General features: G+C 40.3%; 1 protein-coding gene across 6 annotated transcripts in view; it reads right to left on the bottom strand.

Moving 5' to 3' along the window:
• Positions 1–22,168, bottom strand: part of LOC128700547 (ATPase family gene 2 protein homolog B) — an 82,383-nt gene that overhangs the window by 5,074 nt on the left and 55,141 nt on the right. For all 6 annotated transcript variants that reach the window (XM_070098970.1, XM_070098966.1, XM_053793810.2 and 3 more), the window contains 2 exons: positions 6,598–6,746; positions 1,152–1,283 (listed from right to left, as the gene is read on the bottom strand). In XM_070098970.1, the coding sequence (XP_069955071.1) occupies positions 1,152–1,283; positions 6,598–6,746 (281 nt within the window). The remainder of the gene's footprint in view (positions 1–1,151; positions 1,284–6,597; positions 6,747–22,168) is intronic.

Here is a 22,168-nt window from a genome sequence, read left to right on the forward strand (position 1 = left end):
ACAGACTTATGTACTCTTGAAGTCATTCTATTTCGTTCCATCGTCTCTACATGTCCAAACCATCCCAATAACCCCTCCTCAGCCCTCTGGATAATAGTTTTGGTAATCCCACACATCCTCCTAACCTCCAAACTACAGATTCTCTTCACACCACACATTGCCTTCAGACATGACACCTCCACTGCTTCCAGCCTTCTCCTTCTTGCAACATTCACAAACCATGCCTCACACCCATACAAGAGTGTTGGTATAACTATACTCTCATACATTCCCCTCTTTGCTTTCATGGATAAAGTTCTTTGTCTCCACAGACTCCTCAGTGAACCACTCACCTTTTTCCCCTTGTCAGTTCTATGATTCACCTCATCCTTCATAGACCCATCTGCTCACATATCCACTCTCAAATATCTGAACACATTCACCTCCTCCATACTCTCTCCCTCTAATCTGATATCTACTCTTCCAGTACCTAATTTTTTTTTAGTTATCCTCATCACCTTACTCTTTTTTATATTCACTTTTAATTTCCTTCTTTTACATACCCAACCAAACTCATCAACCAACCTCTGCAACTTCTCTTCAGAAATCTCCCAAAAGCACAGTATCATCAGCAAAGAACAACTGTGACAACTCCCACTTTGTGCTAGACTCTCCATCTTTTAACCACACACCTCTTGCCAACATCAGAGCATTCACTTCTCTTACTACTCCATCTATAAATATACTGAACAACCATGGTGACATCACACATCCCTGTATAAGGCCTACTTTTAGTGGGAAATAATCTCCCTCACGCCTACATACTCTAACCTGAGCCTCACTATCCTCGTAGAAACTTTTCACCACTTTTAATAACCTACTTCCTATTCCATACATTTGCAACATCTGCCACAGTGCCCCCCTATCATATGCTTTTTCTGAATCCATAAATGCCACAAAAACCTCTTTACCCTTATCTAAAAACTGTTCACCTATATGTTTCACTGCAAACACTTGGTTTATACACCTTTCCTAAAGCCTCCTTGTTCATCTGCTAATAACAATAATATAAAAATAATAATAATAATAATAGTTTTTCATAAACTACTAGTGAATTAAGCTTTCTTCCACTGTAAATAAATGAAAATTTTCATAAATTATCAAAAACATACTTTAAGAATATCAAGGCGTGCATCAGCATCAGGCAGAGGAACGTAAACCAAGCAGTCAAACCGACCAGGCCGCAAAAGAGCTGGATCCAAGTTGCGTGGATGATTTGTGGCTGCACAAACCAACACTCCATCCTTTAAAATAAAAAAAAATACTGTTAATCTCATAAGTTTATCGAGTTACAAAATACAAAAAATCACTACATGCTCAAGCGGTAACATTCTTATAGATCTCATGAAACTTTTAAGCGGATATTTCACTATAAAGTTGTTATTCTTGTATACTATTACTGTATGTCGTTCCCCAAAGAGGAAAACACATATGCTAACACTTGCTCTCTAAATTCCTTTTCATGGGGAAGTGGAACAGAATTCTTCCTCTGTAAGCCATGCGTGTCGTAAGAGGTGACTAACATGATGGGAACAAGGGGCTAGTAACCCCTTCTCCTGTATGCATTACTAAAGTTAAAAAGAGAAACTTACGTTTTCCTTTTTGGGCCACCCTGCCTCGGTGGGATACGGCGGGTTTGTTGAAAGAAGATACATCATGCTTTCATCATGATGCAATAAGTCAAAATACCCAAAAAACTTGCCTTCTCTCAATCCATTTTAACCCAATTACACATGTCTGTTGGATGCTGAAGCTCTACGTAGCTCTTAAAAGTTCCATCACACCCTCCTACCAACCCTTCCTGGTACAGAGGATAATTACCCTACACCACCTTATCCATCCCAATTTGTACACAACCTTGGTCAATATATTATACTCTATCCATGATTAGATCACATCATCTTTTCCCCACTCTCTGAAGGGCTCTTGATCCAAGGAACAGGAGCTACCTTACCTTTCTCTGGATCAAACTTGAATACCTCTTATTCTCAATTCATAAAATACAAAACAAGAAAAAAGAAACAATAGAACCATGAACAATGAGAATAAGAAATCACATTTGTAAACTGGGAAAAAAGTGTTAAAAGAGCACTAGAAATGTTTTCATTACAAATAAAGTGTTAAGTTGCTGGAATAGACTATGAGAGGAGGTGACAGATGTTATCACCACAGGCAACTTTAGAATCATATATGACAACCTCAGTACCGAAGACAGGACACAGATCTGCTTATATAATTACAATTAGGTAATCACATGTGAAAAAAAAGTCAACACACACATTCTACATCATCATCATCTTTCAACAAACCAGCTGTATCCCACCAAGGCAGGGTGGCCCAAAAGGAAAAATGAAAGTTTCTCCTTTTAAATTTAGTAATACTATACAGCTAGCCCTCCACTTTCGCGAGTTCCACTTTCGCAAGCCTCGAACATTCACGAATGCCCAGCCGCCCAATCATATTTATCAAACAAATGCAGGAAAAAAGTATGGGAAAATGCTTCTAACCACGTCCCTACTACCCTCCCTCTTATCCCTTCAACCAGTAGCCCACCACTCACCCAGTCACTGTCCAGTTACTGTTCACATTGGTCGTGTCCAGTTACTATTCATGTCTTATCGTATACATGTGTTTGTGTGGTGGTGCAAGTATGGCCCCCAGGCTTCACAAGGAAGCCTGCCACTACTCCTGCTGCTACCCGTACCACCTCACCTGAACCTCAACCCGTGGCAGAATCTGACTCCATTACTAAATCTGACTCTAGCGATGTCGGCAGTGATGCTGGCAGTGAAGAGTTAGAATCCACACACTAGACTCATCATGCCATGCAGTTACACTCCATATGATCACCTCCATTTAACCGTCATCAGTAACTGCACGGCTATCATCATCATCGTCACTGTCATCACCATCACAAGTCATCAGAGTTCGTCTGCCTAACCTTATGAGTGGTGGGTGTTTTGTTTGTTCATTATTTGTTATTAAACTGTAACATGTACTATATATGTACAACATTTTATGATATTTTCATGTGTTTTATGATTGTGGTTCAATTGGTTAAGGAAGCAGTATTGTTAGGCTAAGTAAATGCTATTATTATATTTCCCTACAATACATTTGCGCATCAAAACATTTGCAAATGCTACAATAAAGTATTATATTTCCCTACATCATATCTGCGCACCAAACATTCATGAATTTTCAAGATTCGTGAGGTTCTTGATCCCTTAACCCTTGCTAGTGTGGAGGGCCTCCTTTATATAGGAGAAGGGGTCACTAGCCACTTGCTCCCAGCATTTTAGTCACCTCTTACAACACGCATGGCTTACGGAGTGAGAATTCTGTTCCATTTCCCCATGGAGAATTCTACAACTTTTTCTTTTTAACAAGTTGGCCATTTCCCACCTCATTCATACATATTCACTGTCTTTGCAGAGGTGTTCAGATAAGACAGTAAAAAAAAAAAAAAACTGCGAGTCAAAGCAGTAGGCTCGAATCAATCAACGTCGACAAGAGACAAAAGTGAAAGTACCAGGCCATATGGACGGCTTCTACATTTTTTCTTCAACAAATTGGCCATCTCCCACTGAGGCAGGGTGACCCAAAAAGAAAGAAAATCCCCAAAAAGAAAATACTTCAACACTTTCACCTCACTCATACATAATCACTGTTTTTGCAGAGGCACCCAGATACAACAGTTTAGAAGCATATATACACTGTATACAGATGTATAACATATTCCTCCAAACTGCCAATATCCCAAACCCCTTCTTAAAGTGCAGGTATTGTACTTCCCATTTCCAGGACTCAAGTCTGGCTATATAAAAATAACTGGTTTCCCTGAATCCCTTCACTAAATATTACCCTGCTCACACTCCAACAGCTTATCAGGTCCCAAAAACCATTCGTCTCCATTCACTATCTAACTCACTCATGCACGTTTGCTTGAAGTCCAAGCCCTGCGCCTACAAAACCTCCTTTACTCCCTCCCTCCAAACTTTCCGAGGACAACCCCTACCCTGCCTTCCTTCCCCTACAAATTTATACACTCTCCATGTCATTCTACTTTGATCCATTCTCTCTAAATGACCAAACCACCTCTACAACCCCTCTTCAGCCCTCTGACTAATACTTTTATCAACTCCACACCTTCTCCTAATTTCCACACTCTGAATTTTCTGCATAATATTTACACCACACATTGCCCTTTACAGGACATCTCCACTGCCTCCTCACTGCAGCATTTACAACCCAAGCTTTACACCCATATAAGAGAGTTGGCACCACTATACTTTCAAACATTCCCATCTTTGCCTCCATAGATAACGTTTTTTGTCTCCACATATACCTCAACACACCACTCACCTTTTTTCCTTCATCAATTCTATGATTAACCTCATCCTTCATAAACCAATCCACTGACAGGTCAACTCCCAAATATCTGAAAGCATTGACTTCTTCCATACTCCCTCTGTCCAATGTGACATCCAATTTTTCTTTATCTAAATCATTTGATACCCTCATCACCTTACTCTTATCTATGGACACTTTTAACTTTCTACCTTTACACACCCTCACAAATTCATCCACTAACCTTTGCAACTTTTCTCTAGGATCTCCCATAAGCACAGTATCATCAGCAAAAAGTAACCGAGTCAACTCCCATTGTTTAACTGATTCCCCATAGTTTAACCTCACCCCTCTCCCCAGCACCTTAGCATTTACTTCTTTTACAACCCCATCTATAAAAAGTATATTAAACAACCATGGTGACATTACACATCCCTGTCTAAGACTTACTTTTACCGGGAAGTAGTCTCCCTCTCTTCTACACACCCTAACCTGAGCCTCACTATCCTCATAAAAACTTTTTACAGCATTTAGTAACTTACCACCTATTCCATATACTTGCAACATCTGCCACATTGCTCCCCTATCCACCCTATCATATGCCTTTTCTTAATCCATAAATGCAATGAAAACTTACCTGCCTTTATTTAAATACTGTTTGCATATATGCTTCAGTGATTATGTATGAGTGAGGTGAAAGTGTTGAATGATGATAAAAGTATTTTCTTTTTGGGGGATTTTCTTTCTTTTTGGGTCACCCTGCCTCAGTGGGAGATGGCTGACTTGTTGAAAAAAAAAAAAATATTGTAAACACTTGATCTACACATCCCCTACCCACTCTAAAGCCTCCTTGCTCATCCGAAATCCTACTCTCTGTCTTACCTCTAATTCTTGCAATAATAACCCTACCGTACACTTTTCCTGGTATACTCAGTAAACTTATTCTCCTATAATTTTTACAATCTCTTTTGTCCCCCTTCCCTTTATATAAATGAACTACACAAACCCTCTGCCAATCCCTAGGTACCTTCCCCTCTTTCATACATTTATTAAACAAAAAGACCAACCATTCCAAGACTATATCTCCCCCCTGCTTTTAACATTTCTGTCACATACCTGTCAGTTCCAGCTGCTTTACCCCTTTTATTCTACTTAATGCCTCACGCACCTCCCCCACACTCACATCCTGCTCTTCTTCACTCCTAAAAGATGTTATACCTCCCTGACCCATGCATGAAATTACCACCTCCCTTTCTTCATCGACATTTAAAAGTTCCTCAAAATATTCCCGCCATCTACTCAATACCTCCAGCTCCCCATCTACTAACTCTCCTACTCTGTTTCTGACAAATCCATTCGTTCCCTAGGCTTCCTTAATTTGTTCATCTCACTCTAAATTTTTTTCTTATTTTCATTAAAATTTCTTGACAGTGCCTCTCCCACTCTATCATCTGCTCTCCTTTTGCACTCTCTCACCACTCTCTTCACCTTTCTTTTACTATCCATATTCTCTGCTCTTCTTATAACACTTCTGGTTTGTAAAAACCTCTCATAAGCTACCTTTTTCTCTTTTATCACACCCTTTACTTCATCATTCCACCAATCACTCCTCTTTCCTCCTGCACCCACCCTCCTATAACCACAACCTTCTGCCCCACAGTCTAATACTGCATTTTTAAAACTATTCCAACCCTCTTCAACCTCCCGCTACTCAAACTTGCATTAGCCCACCTTTCTGCCAACAGTTGCCTATATCTCACCCTAACTTCCTCCTCCTCCTACATGTTCCCATCAAATGGTTAAAAAAAAAAAACGATGTCCTCACGCAATTCTTTTTCCTTCCATCCAGCTGGGTATTTGTTGTCTGCACTCAAGCATGCAAAAATATAATTACTTAGTTGTAGATACTTTTTTTCCTTTATATTTTTTTTTAACAAGTCGGCCATCTCCCACCAAGGCAGGGTGACCCAAAAAGAAATAAAATCCCCAAAAAGAAAATACTTTCATCATTATTCAACACTTTCACCTCACTCGCACTTACATGTGATACACCATCATATAAATGCTGAAAGCTTTCAGTGATTGTAGCACTTATTACCTTTTTGTATCCATTTCACTTCCTTTACAACTCTAAACAAGTGTTTCATTCAACAGAGGCTGTTTAATGATCATGTAAGATTAATACAAAGTAAACTACAAACAATTTACATGTTCAGCAGTAATATTATTAGTGAGTAAGGAGGCCCCTTGGAGACTGGTGACTCTAACATCAGCTCCATCCATTGCTTGTAGTAGTTCATTTAAAATGCTGATATGGATACTGCTTCCACTTGCCTCTCTACATCCAAATATTCCATCTGTAAAGTTTAAGATTAAAATTACTATTCAGTAAATAATTAGACCTACAGTACCATAAAGTGGATATTCTTTATTTTACACACTCCTATTTCAATTTGGAAGAGGTGTGCTATAACTCTTGATTTCACCTCTTAATTTTGATTGACTGATGTATAATAGCCCTGTCTCATCTCTTTTGAACATCTGTTTGGTGTGTGCTTCTAACATGTCGTCTTTAATTCATTCCACTTCTTCACCGCTCATATTAAATAAATGTTCTGTTAGCTCTGTGGTCCTTACAATAAAGAAAAGAGTTTTACTTGAATTACAGTGGAACCCTGGTTTTCGTCCGGCCCGGTTATCGTACAATTCAGTTTTCGACCACTTTTTTAGGCATAATTTTCCCCTCGTTTTCGTACATTCACTCAAAAATCGTCCATACCAGATGCGTCCGCCTGCCCGCAGGATACAGCCGCTCATACATTCTTGACTCAGTCTGCCTTTGTTACTCATAGAGGGTGGTAGTGATGGTGGTAGAGGGTGATAGTGGTTGTGATGGTGGTAGAGGGTGGTAGTGATGGTGGTAGAGGGTGGTAGTGGTTGTGATGATGGTAGAGGTTGGTAGTGATGGTGGTAGAGGGTGGTAGTGATGGTGGTAAAGGGTGGTAGTGATGGTGGTAGAGGGTGGTAGTGATGGTGGTAGAGGGTGGTAATGATGGTGGTAGAGGGTGGTAGTGATGGTGGTAGAGATAACCTCTCCTCCCTCTCCCTCTCCCCCTTCTCACTGTCTTCCATACGCCAACAAGAGTCTTCAATAAAGGTAAAAGTGATTTAAATGTTCATTTATCCATTTCATTAGTGCTTTATATTTATTTCTCATTGTTTTCTGTATGTAAAACTATAGTTATTCTCTATAAAATGTATTTTTTGTTAATATTTTTGGGTGTCTGGAACGGATTAATTGGATTTACATTACAGTGGAACTCTGGTTTTCGTAAGGTCTGCATATCGTACAATTCGGATTTAGAACACTTTTTTGGGTGGAATTTTGGTCCGGTTTTCGTACCTCAATCTGGAAATCGTACATATCATACTCGTCTGCCCACCCGGGAACACTGTCATTCTGGCTTTGTCACTGGTTGAGTGAGCATTCATCCAAAACACATCGCAATTTTTGTTCTTGTTTATTGATTGTGACTGCGAAATAAGTCACCATGGGCTCAAAGAAAGTTCCTAGTGTCAGCCCTATGGTAAAGAAGGTGAGAAACACGACAGAATTCAAGAAAGAGATTGTAGAAAAATATAAAAGTGGGGTACATTTAGCCAAGCTTACCAGAATGTATGGAAAGTCAAAATCAACAATCTCTTTCATCCAGGCAAAGAAAGAAGAAATCAAGGAAGCTAAAGTTGTGAAAGGGGTAAATGTGCTAACAAAACAGAGATCACAAACAATTAAAGATGTGGAGAAGTTGTTGTTCGTGTGGATCAACGAGAAACAGTTAGCGGGAGATAATGTTGTGGAGATGATCATTTGCGACAAGGCAAGGCAGCTGCATACAGATCTTGTAAAGAAAAGGCCTGAAAGAGTGGTGCTGTTAGTGAATTTAAGGCCAGCAAAGGCTGGTTCAACAGATTAAAGAAGCATAGTGGCATACACAGTGCTGTAAGGCATGGTGAGGCTGTAAGTTCGGACAAACATGCGGCCAAAGAATTCGTTGATAAATTCAAGGAGTACATAGTGGCTGACGGATTCGTCCTTCAACAAGTCTTCAATTGCGATGAAACAGGCCTCTGTTGGAAGAAAATGCCAAAGAGGACCTACATCATGCAGCAGGAAAAGGCACTGCCAGGACACAAGCCTATGAAAGACTCTTTTGTTCTGTGGTAATGCAAGTGGGGATTTCAAAGTGAAGCCTTTACTGGTGTATCACTCTGAAAATCCCGGAGTGTTAAAGAAAAACAATGTCGTCAAGAGCAAATTGTGTGTGATGTGAAAAGTTAATAATAAGGCATGGGTCACGAGGCAAATTTTGCTCGACTGAGTCCTTGAAGTGTTCGGCCCTAGTGTGAAAAAATTCCTCCTGAAAAATAATTTGCCACTCAAGCAGCTCCTGGTACTGGACAATACTCCTGCTCATCCTCCAGACTTTGAAGACTAATTGTTTAGGGACTTCAGTTTTATAACAGCGGAGTTCTTGCCTCTTAACACCACTCCTCTCATCCAGCCCATGGATCAGCAGGTCATTTCTAACTTCAAAAAACTCTACACGAAAGGTGCTTTGAAGTGACCTTGGACACTGAATAGACCGTATAAGAGTTCTGGAGGGATCACTTCAATATCCTCCATTGCATAAACCTTATAGGTAAGGATTGGCAGGATGATGCTGTTGACCCTATGCCTGTTGTGGAATGTACTGTGTCTTTGGGGAAGTCCCTGGGGTTGGATGTGAGTGGCCAGGATGTGGAAGAGTTGGCGGAGGACCACAGGGAAGAGCTAACCACTGAAGAGCTGCAAGACCTTCCTCTGGAAAAGGCAACAGACTACAGATGAGGAAAATGCTTCAGAGGAGGAAGAGAGAGGGGAGAAGGTGCCTTCTTCAGTGATTAAGGACATGTGTGCCAAGTAGAATGAGTTGCAAACTTTTGTTGAAAAATATCACCCTGACAAAGCTCATACAAGCCATATCTGCAACATGTTCAGTGACAATACTTTGTCTCATTTTAGGCAAATCTTAGAGAGACGCCAGAAACAGAGCTCTTTGGACAGATTTTTAGTGTGACAGGTATATCAGTGCCAATAAAAAAACAAAGAAAGTAAGTAACCCCAGAGAGGGCTTCGATACCTGAAGTCCTTATGGAGGAGGATTCCCCTTCCAAACAATAACCTCCCTCTCCTCTCCTCGCCTTCTTCAATACGCTAACAAGAGTCTTCAATAAAGGTATGTAATGTTCATTTATCATTAAAATTAGTCTTTTATATTTATTTCTCATTGTTTTCTGTATGTAAAACTATAGTTCTATAAAAATTTTATTTTTTGTTAATATTTTTGGGTATCTGGAACAGATTAATTTCATTTACATCATTTCTTATGGGAAATATTAATTTGGGTTTCGTACGTTTCGGATTTAGATCGACCTTCTGGAACAGATTAAGTACGAAAACCGGAGTTCCACTGTATTTCTTATGGAAAATATTACTTCAGTTTTCGTACAAATCAGTTTTCGGCCGACCTTCTGGAATGGATTAAAGACGAAAACCGGGGTACATATCTTTGTGGTGATGCATATCCTTGTTCTCTTGCTTTTTGTTACACACCAGGTAAAGAGCCTAATCTGTCTACCCTATTTATGCCTTAAAATATTGTTTTATGTCAAGATCACATAAGGCCTAGCTCTCACATTTTTTCTACATAACTCTGTCCTCTCAGCTCAAGAGGCAGTCTTAATGCATTCTTTTGTACTGGCTCAAGTGCACAAAGTGTTTCACTACACAAGAATAAATGACATGTGCTAAGTATGTTTTAAGAAGTTTATCTAGATGCATGAAGTCCACTCTTAAATTTTATAAGCTTAGCCAGTGCTGCTAATGTTGTTATGTTTATATACAAGGCTCAGGGAACAATTGTTGGTTAATATTTTTTTTCTTAGGTCTTTCTTTTTAACTGTTTATAAGTTTCCTTTACCTAGGTAGTAGGTTGGTAGGGAGATTCTACCATCCTGCCAAATAAGTGTGAAATGCAAACCTGTAATTGTTTTACATGATGGTAGGATTGCTGGTGTCTTTTTTTCTATCTCATAAACATGCGGGATACCAGGTACATCTTGCTACTTCTATTTGCACTTAGGTCACACTACACATGCATATATGTGCATATATATACTACATGCATACCCCTCTGGGTTTTCTTCTATTTTCTTAATATAGTTCTTGTTCTTGTTCATTTCCTCTTACCTCCATGGGGAAGTGGAACAGAATTCTTCCTCCGTAAGCCATGCGTGTTGTAAGAGGCAACTAAAATGCCGGGAGCAAGGGGCTAGTAACCCCTTCTCCTGTATATATTACTAAATGTAAAAGGAGAAACTTTCGTTTTTCCTTTTAGGCCACCCTGCCTCGGTGGGATATGGCCGGTGTGTTGGAAGAAGTTCTTGTTCTTGTGTATTTCCCTTATTTTTTTTTTATTAACACATCAGCCAATTCCCACAAAGGCAGAGTGGCTCGAAAAAGAAAAACTTTCATCATCAAGCACTTGGTCACTGTCTTGCCAGAGGGGTGCTTTATGCTATAGTTATAAAACTGCAACATTAACACCCCTCCTTCAGAGTGTAGACACTGTACTTCCCATCTCTAGGACTCAAGTATGGCCTGCCGGTTTCCCTGAATCCCTTCATAAATGTTACTTTGCTCACACTCCAACAGCACATCAAGTATTAAAAACCATTCGTCTCCATTCACTCCTATCAAATACGCTCACACACGCTTCCAACCCTTTCTAGGCCTACCCCTACCCTGAATTCCCTCCGCCACAGATTTATACACTCTCGAAGTCGTTCTGTTTTGTTCCATTCTCTCTACATGTCCAAACCACCTCAACAACCCCTCCTCAGCCCTTTGGACAATAGTTTTGGTAATCCCACACCTTCTTCTAATATCCAAACTACGAATTCTCTGCATTATATTCACACCACACATTGCCCTCAGACATGACATCTCCACTGCCTCCAGCCTTCTCCTCATTGCAACATTCATCACCCATGCTTCACACCCATACAAGAGTGTTGGTACAACTATACTCTCATACATTACCCTCTTTGCTTCCACAGACAAACTTCTTTGTCTCCACAGACTCCTAAGTGCACCACTCACCCTTTTCCTTCATCAATTCTATGATTCACCTCCTCTTTCATAAACCCATCTGCTGACACGTCCACTCCTAAATATCTGAATACATTCACCTCCTCCATACTCTTTCCCTCCAATTTGATATCCAATCTTTCACCACCTAATCTTTTTATCCTCATAACCTTACTCTTTCCTATATTCACTTTTAATTTTCTTCTCTTACATTTTTTTTTATTAGCACACTGGCCGATTCCCACCAAGGCAGGGTGGCCTGAAAAAGAAAAACTCTCACCATCATTCACTCCCACTGTCTTGCCAGAAGGTTGCTTTACACTACAGTTTTTAAACTGCAACATTAACACCCCTCCTTCAGAGTGCAGGCACTGTACTTCCCATCTCTAGGACTCAAGTCCAGCCTGCCGGTTTCCCTGAATCCTTCATAAATGTTACTTTGCTCACACTCCAACAGCACGTCAAGTATTAAAAACCATTTGTCTCCATTCACTCCTATCAAACACGCTCACACATGCCCGCTGGAAGTCCAAGCCCCTCACACACAAAACCTCCTTTACTCCCTCCCTCCAACCTTTCCTAGGCCGACCCCTACCCCGCCTTCCTTCCACTACAGACTGATACACTCTTGAAGTCATTCTGTTTTGCTCCATTCTCTCTACATGTCCGAACCACCTCAACAAACCTTCCTCAGCCCTCTGGACAACAGTTTTAGCAATCCTGCACCTCCTCCTAACTTCCAAACTACAAATTCTCTGCATTATATTCACACCACACATTGCCCTCAGACATAACATCTCCACTGCCTCCGGCCTTCTCCTCGCTGCAACATTCATCACCCATGATTCACACCCACATAAGAGCGTTGGTAAAACTATACTCTCATACATTCCCTTCTTTGCCTCCAAGGACAAAGTTCTTTGTCTCCACAGACTCCTAAGTGCACCGCTCACCCTTTTCCCCTCATCAATTCTATGATTCACCTCATCTTTCATAGACCCATCCGCTGACATGTCCACTCCCAAATATCTGAATACATTCACCTCCTCCATACTCTCTCCCTCCAATCTGATATCCAATCTTTCATCACCTAATCTTTTTGTTATCCTCATAACCTTACTCTTTCCTGTATTCACTTTTAATTTTCTTCTTTTACATACCCTACCAAATTCATCCACCAAACTCTGCAACTTCTCTTCAGAATCTCCCAAGAGCACAGTGTCATCAGCAAAGAGCAACTGTGACAACTCCCATTTTATGTGTGATTCTTTACCTTTTAACTCCACACCTCTTGCCAAGACCCTCGCATTTACTACTCTTACTACCCCCATATATAAATATATTAAACAACCATGGTGACATCACACATCCTTGTCTAAGGCTTACTTTTACTGGGAAATAATCTCCCTCTTTCCTACATACTCTAACTTGAGCCTCACTATCCTCGTAAAAACTCCTCACTGCTTTCAGTAACCTACCTCCTATACCATACACTTGCAACATCTGCCACATTGCCCCCCTATCCACCCTGTCATACGCCTTTTCCAAATCCATAAATGCCACAAAAACCTCTTTAGCCTTATCTAAATACTGTTCACTTATATGTTTCACTGTAAACACTTGGTCTACACACCCCCTACCTTTCCTAAAGCCTCCTTGTTAATCTGCTATCCTACTCTCCGTCTTACTCTTAATTCTTTCAATAATAACTCTACCATACACTTTACCAAGTATACTCAACAGACTTATTCCCCTATAGTTTTTGCAAACTTTTTTATCCCCTTTGCCTTTATACAAAGGAACTATGCATGCTCTGCCAATCCCTAGGTACCTTACCCTCTTCCATACATTTATTAAATAATAACACCAACCACTCCAAAACAATATCCCCACCTGCTTTTAACATTTCTATCTTGATCCCATCAATCACAGCTGCCTTACCCCTTTTCATTCTACCCACTGCCTCACGAACTTCCCTCACACTCACAACTGGCTCGTTCTCACTCCTACAAGATGTTATTCCTCCTTGCCCTATACCTTTGATACACCTTTGAAGAATTTCAAGAGTATATCTACTCTCTGAGCCTGGCCATGGGCCAGGCTCGTCTGGTGCTCGCCTGGTCAACCAGGCTGTTGCTGCTGGAGGCCCGCTGCCCCACATATTCATCACAGCCTGGTTGATCTGGCACCTGGTGACGATACTTGTCCAGTTTCCTCTTGAAGGCTTCAACACTTGTTCCAGCAGTGTTTCTGATATCTTCTGGTAAGATGTTGAAGTCTGGGACCCCGGATGTTGATACAGTGTTCCCTTATTGTCCCAACGCGCCCCTGTTCCTCACTGGATTTATTTTACACTTCCTCCCATATCTCTCACTCCAGTATGTTGTTATAGCAGTGTGCAGATTTGGGACCAGGCCCTCAAGTACCTTCCAGGTATATATTATCATGTGCCTCTCTCTCCTCCGCTCCAATGAGTACATGTTCAAAGCTTGCAGGCATTCCCAGTAGTTTAGGTGCTTTACTGGCTCAATGTGAGCCGTAAACTATCTCTGTATTTGTTCCAGCTCCGATATTTCTCCTGCCCTGAACGGGGCCATCAGCACTGAGCAATATTCTAAGTGAGGGAGCACTAGCGATTTGAAGAGTGTCACCATTGGCATTGTTTCCCTTGTTTTGAAAGTTCTCAATACCCACCCAGTCATCTTCCTGGTTGTCGTGATCTTTGTCTTGTTATGGTCTTTAAAAGAAAGGTCCTCTGACATAATTATTCCTAGGTCTTTTACGTGTTCCTTACATTCTATTTGGTGACCCTCTTGAGTTTTGTATATAGTGCTCCTTTTGAGTTCTTCATTCTTTCCACACCTAAGCAGCTGGAACTTATCTCCATTGAACGTCTTGTTTTCCAGTGCCCACTGGAAAACCCTGTTTATGTCTTCCTGTACTTTTTCAGTGTCCTCTACCGTAATGACTTTCATGCTTATTTTAGTGTCATCTGCAAATGATGATACAAAAGTGTGCTGGGTGTTTTTGTCTATGTCTGCTATGAGGATGAGGAACAGCAGAGGTGCCAGCACACCTTCCCTATCTTCATCAACATTTAACAATTCCTCAAAATATTCCCTCCATCTTCCTGATACCTCTAACTCTCCAGTTAATAACTCTCCTCTCCTATTTTTAACCCTTTGACTGTTTCGGTCATATATATACATATATATATGTATGTCTTACGAGGTACCGTGTTTGACGTATATATACTCAAATTCTAGCGGCTTCAAATCAAGCAGGAGAAAGCTGGTAGGCCCACATGTGAGAGAATGGGTCTGTGTGGTCAGTGTGCACCATATAAAAAAAATCCTGGAGCACACAGTGCATAATGAGAAAAAAAAAAACTCCGACCGTTTTTTCTAATTAAAATGCCGACTTTGTGGTCTATTTTCGTTCAGTATTTATGGTTGTATTCTCGTTTTCGTGGTCTCATTTGATAGAATGGAAAACATATTATAGAAATAGAGGTGATTTTGATTGGTTTTTCTATAAAAAGAACCTGGAAATGGAGCTGAAAGTAAGGGAAATGTTTGATTTTGGCCAATGTTCAAAAGTAAACAAATGATGTCATTGTCCAATAAATGTCCAACTAGCCATTTTAATATGCAGTCATGAATAGGTTGACATTATTTGTACAATTATTACAGTATTGCAGTAGTTTGCACAACAGTAAATCTTCTATTTTTTGTTTGAATAAAAATTCAAAATAGAAAGCAAGAGTAATATCAGAGGGGCCTGGAGACGTGACTGATGAACAAAGAAAATGTTATTTTAGACCCAGGAATTTCTGATTTGTTCATTCTGGACCTTATTTTGAAATTGTCATATTTTTTAATTTTCATGAAATTGGCCAAATTGCAAATTTCTGACCACGGTATTGGGTTGTTGAAATCGATAAATGGGCAGTTTCTTGCACTCAATCAATAGAAAAAATGGAGTTTTAAAGAAATAGCTATGAGTTTGGTCGACTGGAACAATGAAATTATATGAAAATAGGGCTCAAAATGGCCGAAATCGCTGATTTGTAAATATCGCCAAGGTCGCTAACTTCGTGAGAGCGTAATTCCGTCAGTTTTCCATCAAATTTCGTTCTTTTGTCATCATTACAATCGGGAAAAGATTCTCTATCATTTCATAAGAAAAAATATTTTTTTTTTAATTTTGCGACACCAGGAGACACCTCAGGATTGGGGGTTGCGACATTCAAGGGGTTAACTGTCAAATCCATGTGTTCCTTAGGCTTCCTCAACTTATTAATCTCGCTCCAAAACTTTTTCTTATTTTCAACAAAATTTGTTGATAACATCTCACCCACTCTCTCATTTGCTCTCTTTTTAGATTGCTTCACCACTCTCTTAACCTCTCTTTTTTTCTCCATATACTCTTCCCTCCTTGCATCACTTCTACTTTGTAAAAACCTCTCGTATGCTAACTTTTTCTCCCTTACTACTCTCTTTACATCATTATTCCACCAATCACTCTTCTTCCCTCCTGCACCCACTTTCCTGTAACCACAAACTTCTGCTGAACACCCTAACACTACATTCTTAAACCTACTCCATACATCTTCGACCCCATTGCCTATACTCTCACCAGCCCATCTATCCTCCAATAGTTGTTTATATCTTACCTTAACTGCCTCCTCTTTTAGTTTATACACCTTCACCTCTCTCTTACTTCCTGCTTCTATTTTTCTTGTATCCCATCTACCTTTTAACCTCACTGTAGCTACAACTTGAAAGTGATCTGATATATCTGTGGCCCCTCTATAAACATGTACATCCTGAAGTGGTAAGGCACACTTGTCATAAGAGGCGACTAAAATGCCAGGAGCAGGGGCTAGTAACCCCTTCTCCTGCATGCATTACTAAATTTAAAATAAGAAACTTTTGTTTTTCTGTTTAGGTCACCCTGCCTTGATGGGGTATGACCAGTTTGTTGAAAAAAATGTTTCCTTTATTTTCCTAAGATGATACTCTTTCTTCATCTCCCAGCTTCTTAACTTTGGCTTTGCTCAGGTTAACCCTTTGAGGGTCGGTCACGTACAAGTACGTCACTGCAGCCAGGGCCGGTCACATACTGTACTTTTTTTTTTTTTTTTTTCAACAAGTTGGTCGTCTCCCACCGAGGCAGGGTGACCCAAAAAAGAAAGAAAATCCCCAAAAAGAAAATACTTTCATCATCATTCAACACTTTCACCACACTCACACATTATCACTGCTTTTGCAGAGGTGCTCAGAATACAACAGTTTAGAAGCATATACGTATAAAGATACACAACATATCCCTCCAAACTGCCAATATCCCAAACCCCTCCTTTAAAGTGCAGGCATTGTACTTCCCATTTCCAGGACTCAAGTCCGACTATAAGAAAATAACCGGTTTCCCTGAATCCCTTCACTAAATATTACCCTGCTCACACTCCAACAGATCGTCAGGTCCCAAGTATCATTCGTACTTGTACTTGTATTTGTACTTGTACGCGTAATTTCTAGCACCTTCAAATCTGGTGGAAGAAAGCTGGCAGGCCTACATATGAAAGAATGGGTCTGTGTGGTCAGTGTGTGCAGTATAAAAAAAGTCCTGAATCACACAGTGCATAATGAAACAAAAAAAAAAAGACTGTTTTTGGTTTAAAACAGTGACTTTCCAGTGTATTTTCGTATGGTATTTATGGTTTATTCTCGTTTTCTTGGTATCATTTGATAGAATGGAAGATATGTTACATCATGGTTTCACAATGACAAGTACACCTTGAAACTGAGCTCAAAGTAGCAAAAATGTTTGATTTTTGTTGATGTTCAAGAGTAAACAAATTATGCCAAGTGTCCAATACACGTCAATCAGCGAGTCTAATATTCTTTCACAAGTGTGCTGATATTATTTACACCATTTTTACAATGATGCAGTAGTATACATAACAGTAAATCTTCTATTTTTTTGTGACAATAAAAATTAAAAAATGGAAAACAAAAATAATAAGAGGGGCCTGGAGACATGACTAATGAACATATAAAATGTTATTTTAGTGCCAGAAATGTCTATCTTGTTTATTCTTTACCCTATTTTGAAATTGGCATCTTTTGAAATTTGTGTGCAGTCGGCCAAATTGCCAATTTCTGACCCCTTTACTGGGTAGTTGAAACTGGTAAATGGACGGTTTCTTGTATACTCAGTCGATAGAACAAATGGAATTCTAGTGAAATAGCTATGATTTTAGTCGAATGGAACATTGGAATTGGCCTAAAATAGGACTCAAAGTGGGCAAAATCGCCGATGCGTAAATATTGTCGAGACTGCTAACTCTTTGAGAGCACAATTCCCTAAGTTTTCCATCAAATTTCATATTTTTGGTGTCATTATGATCGGAAAAAAATTCTCTATCACTTCATAAGAAAAAATTATTTTTTGGGGAATATTTTTCAACCCTGAGAAAGAGTTCATGAGAGGGCCTCTCAACCCTCAAAGGGTTAAATTTTTGTAATCATATACAGTGGACTCTCGGATATCGGCCTTTCTTGTTATTGGCCAACTCGGTCATTGGCCGGTTATTCGGCTCCCGGTGATTGGCCGTTATTTAGGTGATTGGCCGTTTCGGATGTGTCCATCCGCTGGCTGGGGCTGCTTGCACGTCAGTCTGGCTGTGTCTCTCGGTGTGCGAGGAAGCTTCTGCTTGTACATCCAAACATTTCGCTTGTTTTCCATTTTTTTTGTGGCCTTTTGCAGTGCAACTGTGAAATAAGTACCATGGCTCCAAAGAAAGTTCCTAGTAAACTGCCTGTGGTAAAGAAAGTGAGAAACACCATGGAATTTAAGCGTGAAGTAGTTGATAAATACGAGAGGGGTATGTGGGTGCTGGAACTTGCCAGGATGTACAGGAAAAACAAATCTACCATTACATCCATCCTGGCAAAGAAAGAACAAATCAAGGATGCTAATGTTGTGAAAGGAATAACTTTTATAATGAAACAAAGGTCACCAATAATGGAAGAGATGGAAAGGTTGTTGTTATTGTGGATTAAGGAAAAACATTTAGTGGGATACAGTGTTGTGGGATCTATTATTTGTGAGAAGGCAAAACAATTACATGAGGATCCTCTACAGAAAACTCCTGCAACAAGTGCTGCTGGTAGTAAATTTAGGGCCAGCAAAGGCTGGTTTGAGAGATTTAACCCTTTCAGGGTCCAGAGGCCAAATTTCAAAGTGTGCACCAGGGTCCAAGAATCCCCCCCCCCCCCCCCCAAAAAAAAAAAATGATTTTTTCTTATGAAATGGTAGAGAATTTTTTTCTGACAGTAATAAAACAAAAAGTACGAAATTTGATGGAAAATTGATGAAATTATGCTCTTGCGAATTTTGATGCGTCAGCGATATTTACACATCAGTGATTTTGCTGACTTTGACTCCCATTTTAGGCCAATTACATTATTCCAGTCGACCAAATTCTTAAGCTATTTCACTAGTATTACTTCTATTCTATCGACTGAGCACAAGAATTCACCAAGTCAACTGTTTCAACTACAAAATAAAGTCATCGGAAAATGGTAATTTGGCCAATTTAATGCAAAGTTCAAAATATTCCAATTTCAAAATAGAATCCAGAATAAACAATGCAGGCATTCCTGGCACTAAACTAACATTTCCTCTGTTCATTAGTTATGTTTTCAGGCTTTACAAATGAATTCCACTTTGATTTTTTATTCATATAATGAATTTTTATTCAAACCAAAAAATAGAAGATTTACTCTTATGTAATATTGTAATAATTGTATAAATAATATCACCACATTTGTGAACATATATTAGACCCACCAGCTGGTGTGTATTAGAAGTGTGAGGTCATTTGTTTACTCTTGAACATCGGCCAAAATTTAACATTTCCGTTACTTTCAGCCAAGTTTCAAGCCATTTGCGGTGCTAAAACCAATCGATATTATCTCTATTTCTGTAATATATCTTCCATTCTATCAAATGAGACCAAGAAATTGCAAATACAACTATAAAAAACATACGAAAAAATGCTGCAAAGTCACTGTTTTAAAAGAAAATTACGGTCTCAGTTTTTTCTCTCATTATGCACTGCCTGCTGCAGGCTGTTTTATGTGGTGCACACATACCACATAGATGTATTCTCTCATATCTAGGCCCAAATTTACTGCTCACAGCTTATCAGGGTGAGCTGAGCTCATGGCGTAGATCTACGGTTTGGACCCTCAACTCAAAGCCGTAGAACTACGGCATGGACCCTGGAAGGGTTAAGAAGCATAGTGGCATACACAGTGTTGTAAGGCATGGAGAGGCTGCAAGTTCTGACATAGAAGCGGCTGAAAAGTACATACAGGAGTTCAAGGATTATGTAAAGGCTGAACAATTAAAACCCTAAGTGTTCAATTGTGACGAAACATGCCTGTTTGGGAAGAAAATGCCAAACAGGACCTACATCATGCAGGAGGAAAAGGCACTGCCAGGACACAAGCCTATGAAAGACAGGCTTACTCTTTTGTTGTGTACTAATGCTAGTGGGGATTTTAAAGTGAAGCCTTTACTGGTTTATCACTCAGAAAATTCCAGAGTGTTCAAGAAAAGCAATGTCGTCAAGAATAGATTGTGTGTGATGTGGAAAGCTAATCAAAAAGCATGGATCACAAGGCAAATTTTCAGAGTGTGGGTTAATGATGTGTTTGGCCCAAGTGTGAAAAAATACCTCCTGGAAAAGAAATTGCCACTCAAGTGCCTCCTGGTACTGGACAATGCTCCTGCACATCCTCCAGACTTGGAAGGCCAAGTGTTTAGGGACTTGAATTTCATCACAGTGAAGTTCTTGCCTTCTAACACCACTCCTCTCCTCCAGCCCATAGACCAGCAGGTCATTTCTAACTTCAAAAAACTCTACACCAACTGAAAAGAGCTCTGAAGTGACCTCTGACACTCAGTTGACCCTAAGAGAGTTCTGGAAAGATCACTTCACTATCCTCAATTGCATAAGTTTTATAGGTAAGGACTGGGAGGGAGTGATTTCCAGGACTTAGAACTCTGCTTGGAGAAAATTGAAGGGTTTGAGGCTGACCCTTACCCTGCTGATCCTGTGGACTCTATTGTGGCACTGGGGAAGTCCCTGGGGTTAGAGGTGAGTGACGAGGATGTGGAAGAGTTGGTGGAGGACCACAGAGAAGAGCTAACCACTGAAGAGCTGCAAGAGCTTCAACTCGAACAGCAACAGACTGTAGCTGAGGAACTTGCTTCAGAGGAGGAGGAAGAGGGAGTGAAGAAGGTGCCTTCTTCAGAGACTAAAGAAGTGTGTGCAGTGTGGACTAGGGTGCAAGCTTTTATAGAAAAACACCACCCTGACCAAGCTGAAACAAGCCATATCTGCAACATGTTCAGTGACAAAACCCTGTCCCACTTCAGGGAAATCTTAAAGAGACGCCAGAAACAGACCTCTATGAACAGATTTGTTGTGCGACAGGGGTCCAGTGACTCTCAAGCTGGTCCTAGTGGCATTAAAAGACAAAGAAGGGAAGTAACCCCAGAGAAGGCTTTGCTACCTAAAGTCTTTATGGAGGGGGATTTCCTTTCCAAACACTAACTCTTCCCTCTTTCCTGTTAATTTTTTTTTTTTTTGTGAATATTCTTATCTGGAACAGATTAATTGTATTTCCATTAATTCTTATGGAAAATATTATTTTGGTTTTCAGCCATTTCAGTCCCAGGCTGAGCTTCTGGAATGGATTACGGCCAATAACAGAGGGTCCACTGTACAGTATTTGATCCTTTCTGAAGTCTGTCCAAGTCTTCCTGTACCCTTGATGTGTTTAGTGTAAATATATTTTGTGTCAATTTCTCTTGGGAAAAATGATTCATTTTTTTTTTTTTATTATCACACCGGCCGATTCCCACCAAGGCAGGGTGGCCCAAAAAAGAAAAACTTTCACCATCATTCACTCCATCACTGTCTTGCCAGAAGGGTGCTTTACACTACAGTTTTTAAAACTGCAACATTAACACCCCTCCTTCAGAGTGCAGGCACTGTACTTCCCATCTCCAGGACTCAAGTCCGGCCTGCCGGTTTCCCTGAATCCCTTCATAAATGTTACTTTGCTCACACTCCAACAGCACGTCAAGTATTAAAAACCATTTGTCTCCATTCACTCCTATCAAACACGCTCACGCATGCCTGCTGGAAGTCCAAGCCCCTCGCACACAAAACCTCCTTTACCCCCTCCCTCCAACCCTTCCTAGGCCGACCCCTACCCCGCCTTCCTTCCACTACAGACTGATACACTCTTGAAGTCATTCTGTTTCGCTCCATTCTCTCTACATGTCCGAACCACCTCAACAACCCTTCCTCAGCCCTCTGGACAACAGTTTTGGTAATCCCGCACCTCCTCCTAACTTCCAAACTACGAATTCTCTGCATTATATTCACACCACACATTGCCCTCAGACATGACATCTCCACTGCCTCCAGCCTTCTCCTCGCTGCAACATTCATCACCCACGCTTCACACCCATATAAGAGCGTTGGTAAAACTATACTCTCATACA

Source organism: Cherax quadricarinatus, chromosome 65 (assembly GCF_038502225.1).
Source record: "Cherax quadricarinatus isolate ZL_2023a chromosome 65, ASM3850222v1, whole genome shotgun sequence".
NCBI classification, from domain to species: domain Eukaryota; kingdom Metazoa; phylum Arthropoda; class Malacostraca; order Decapoda; family Parastacidae; genus Cherax; species Cherax quadricarinatus.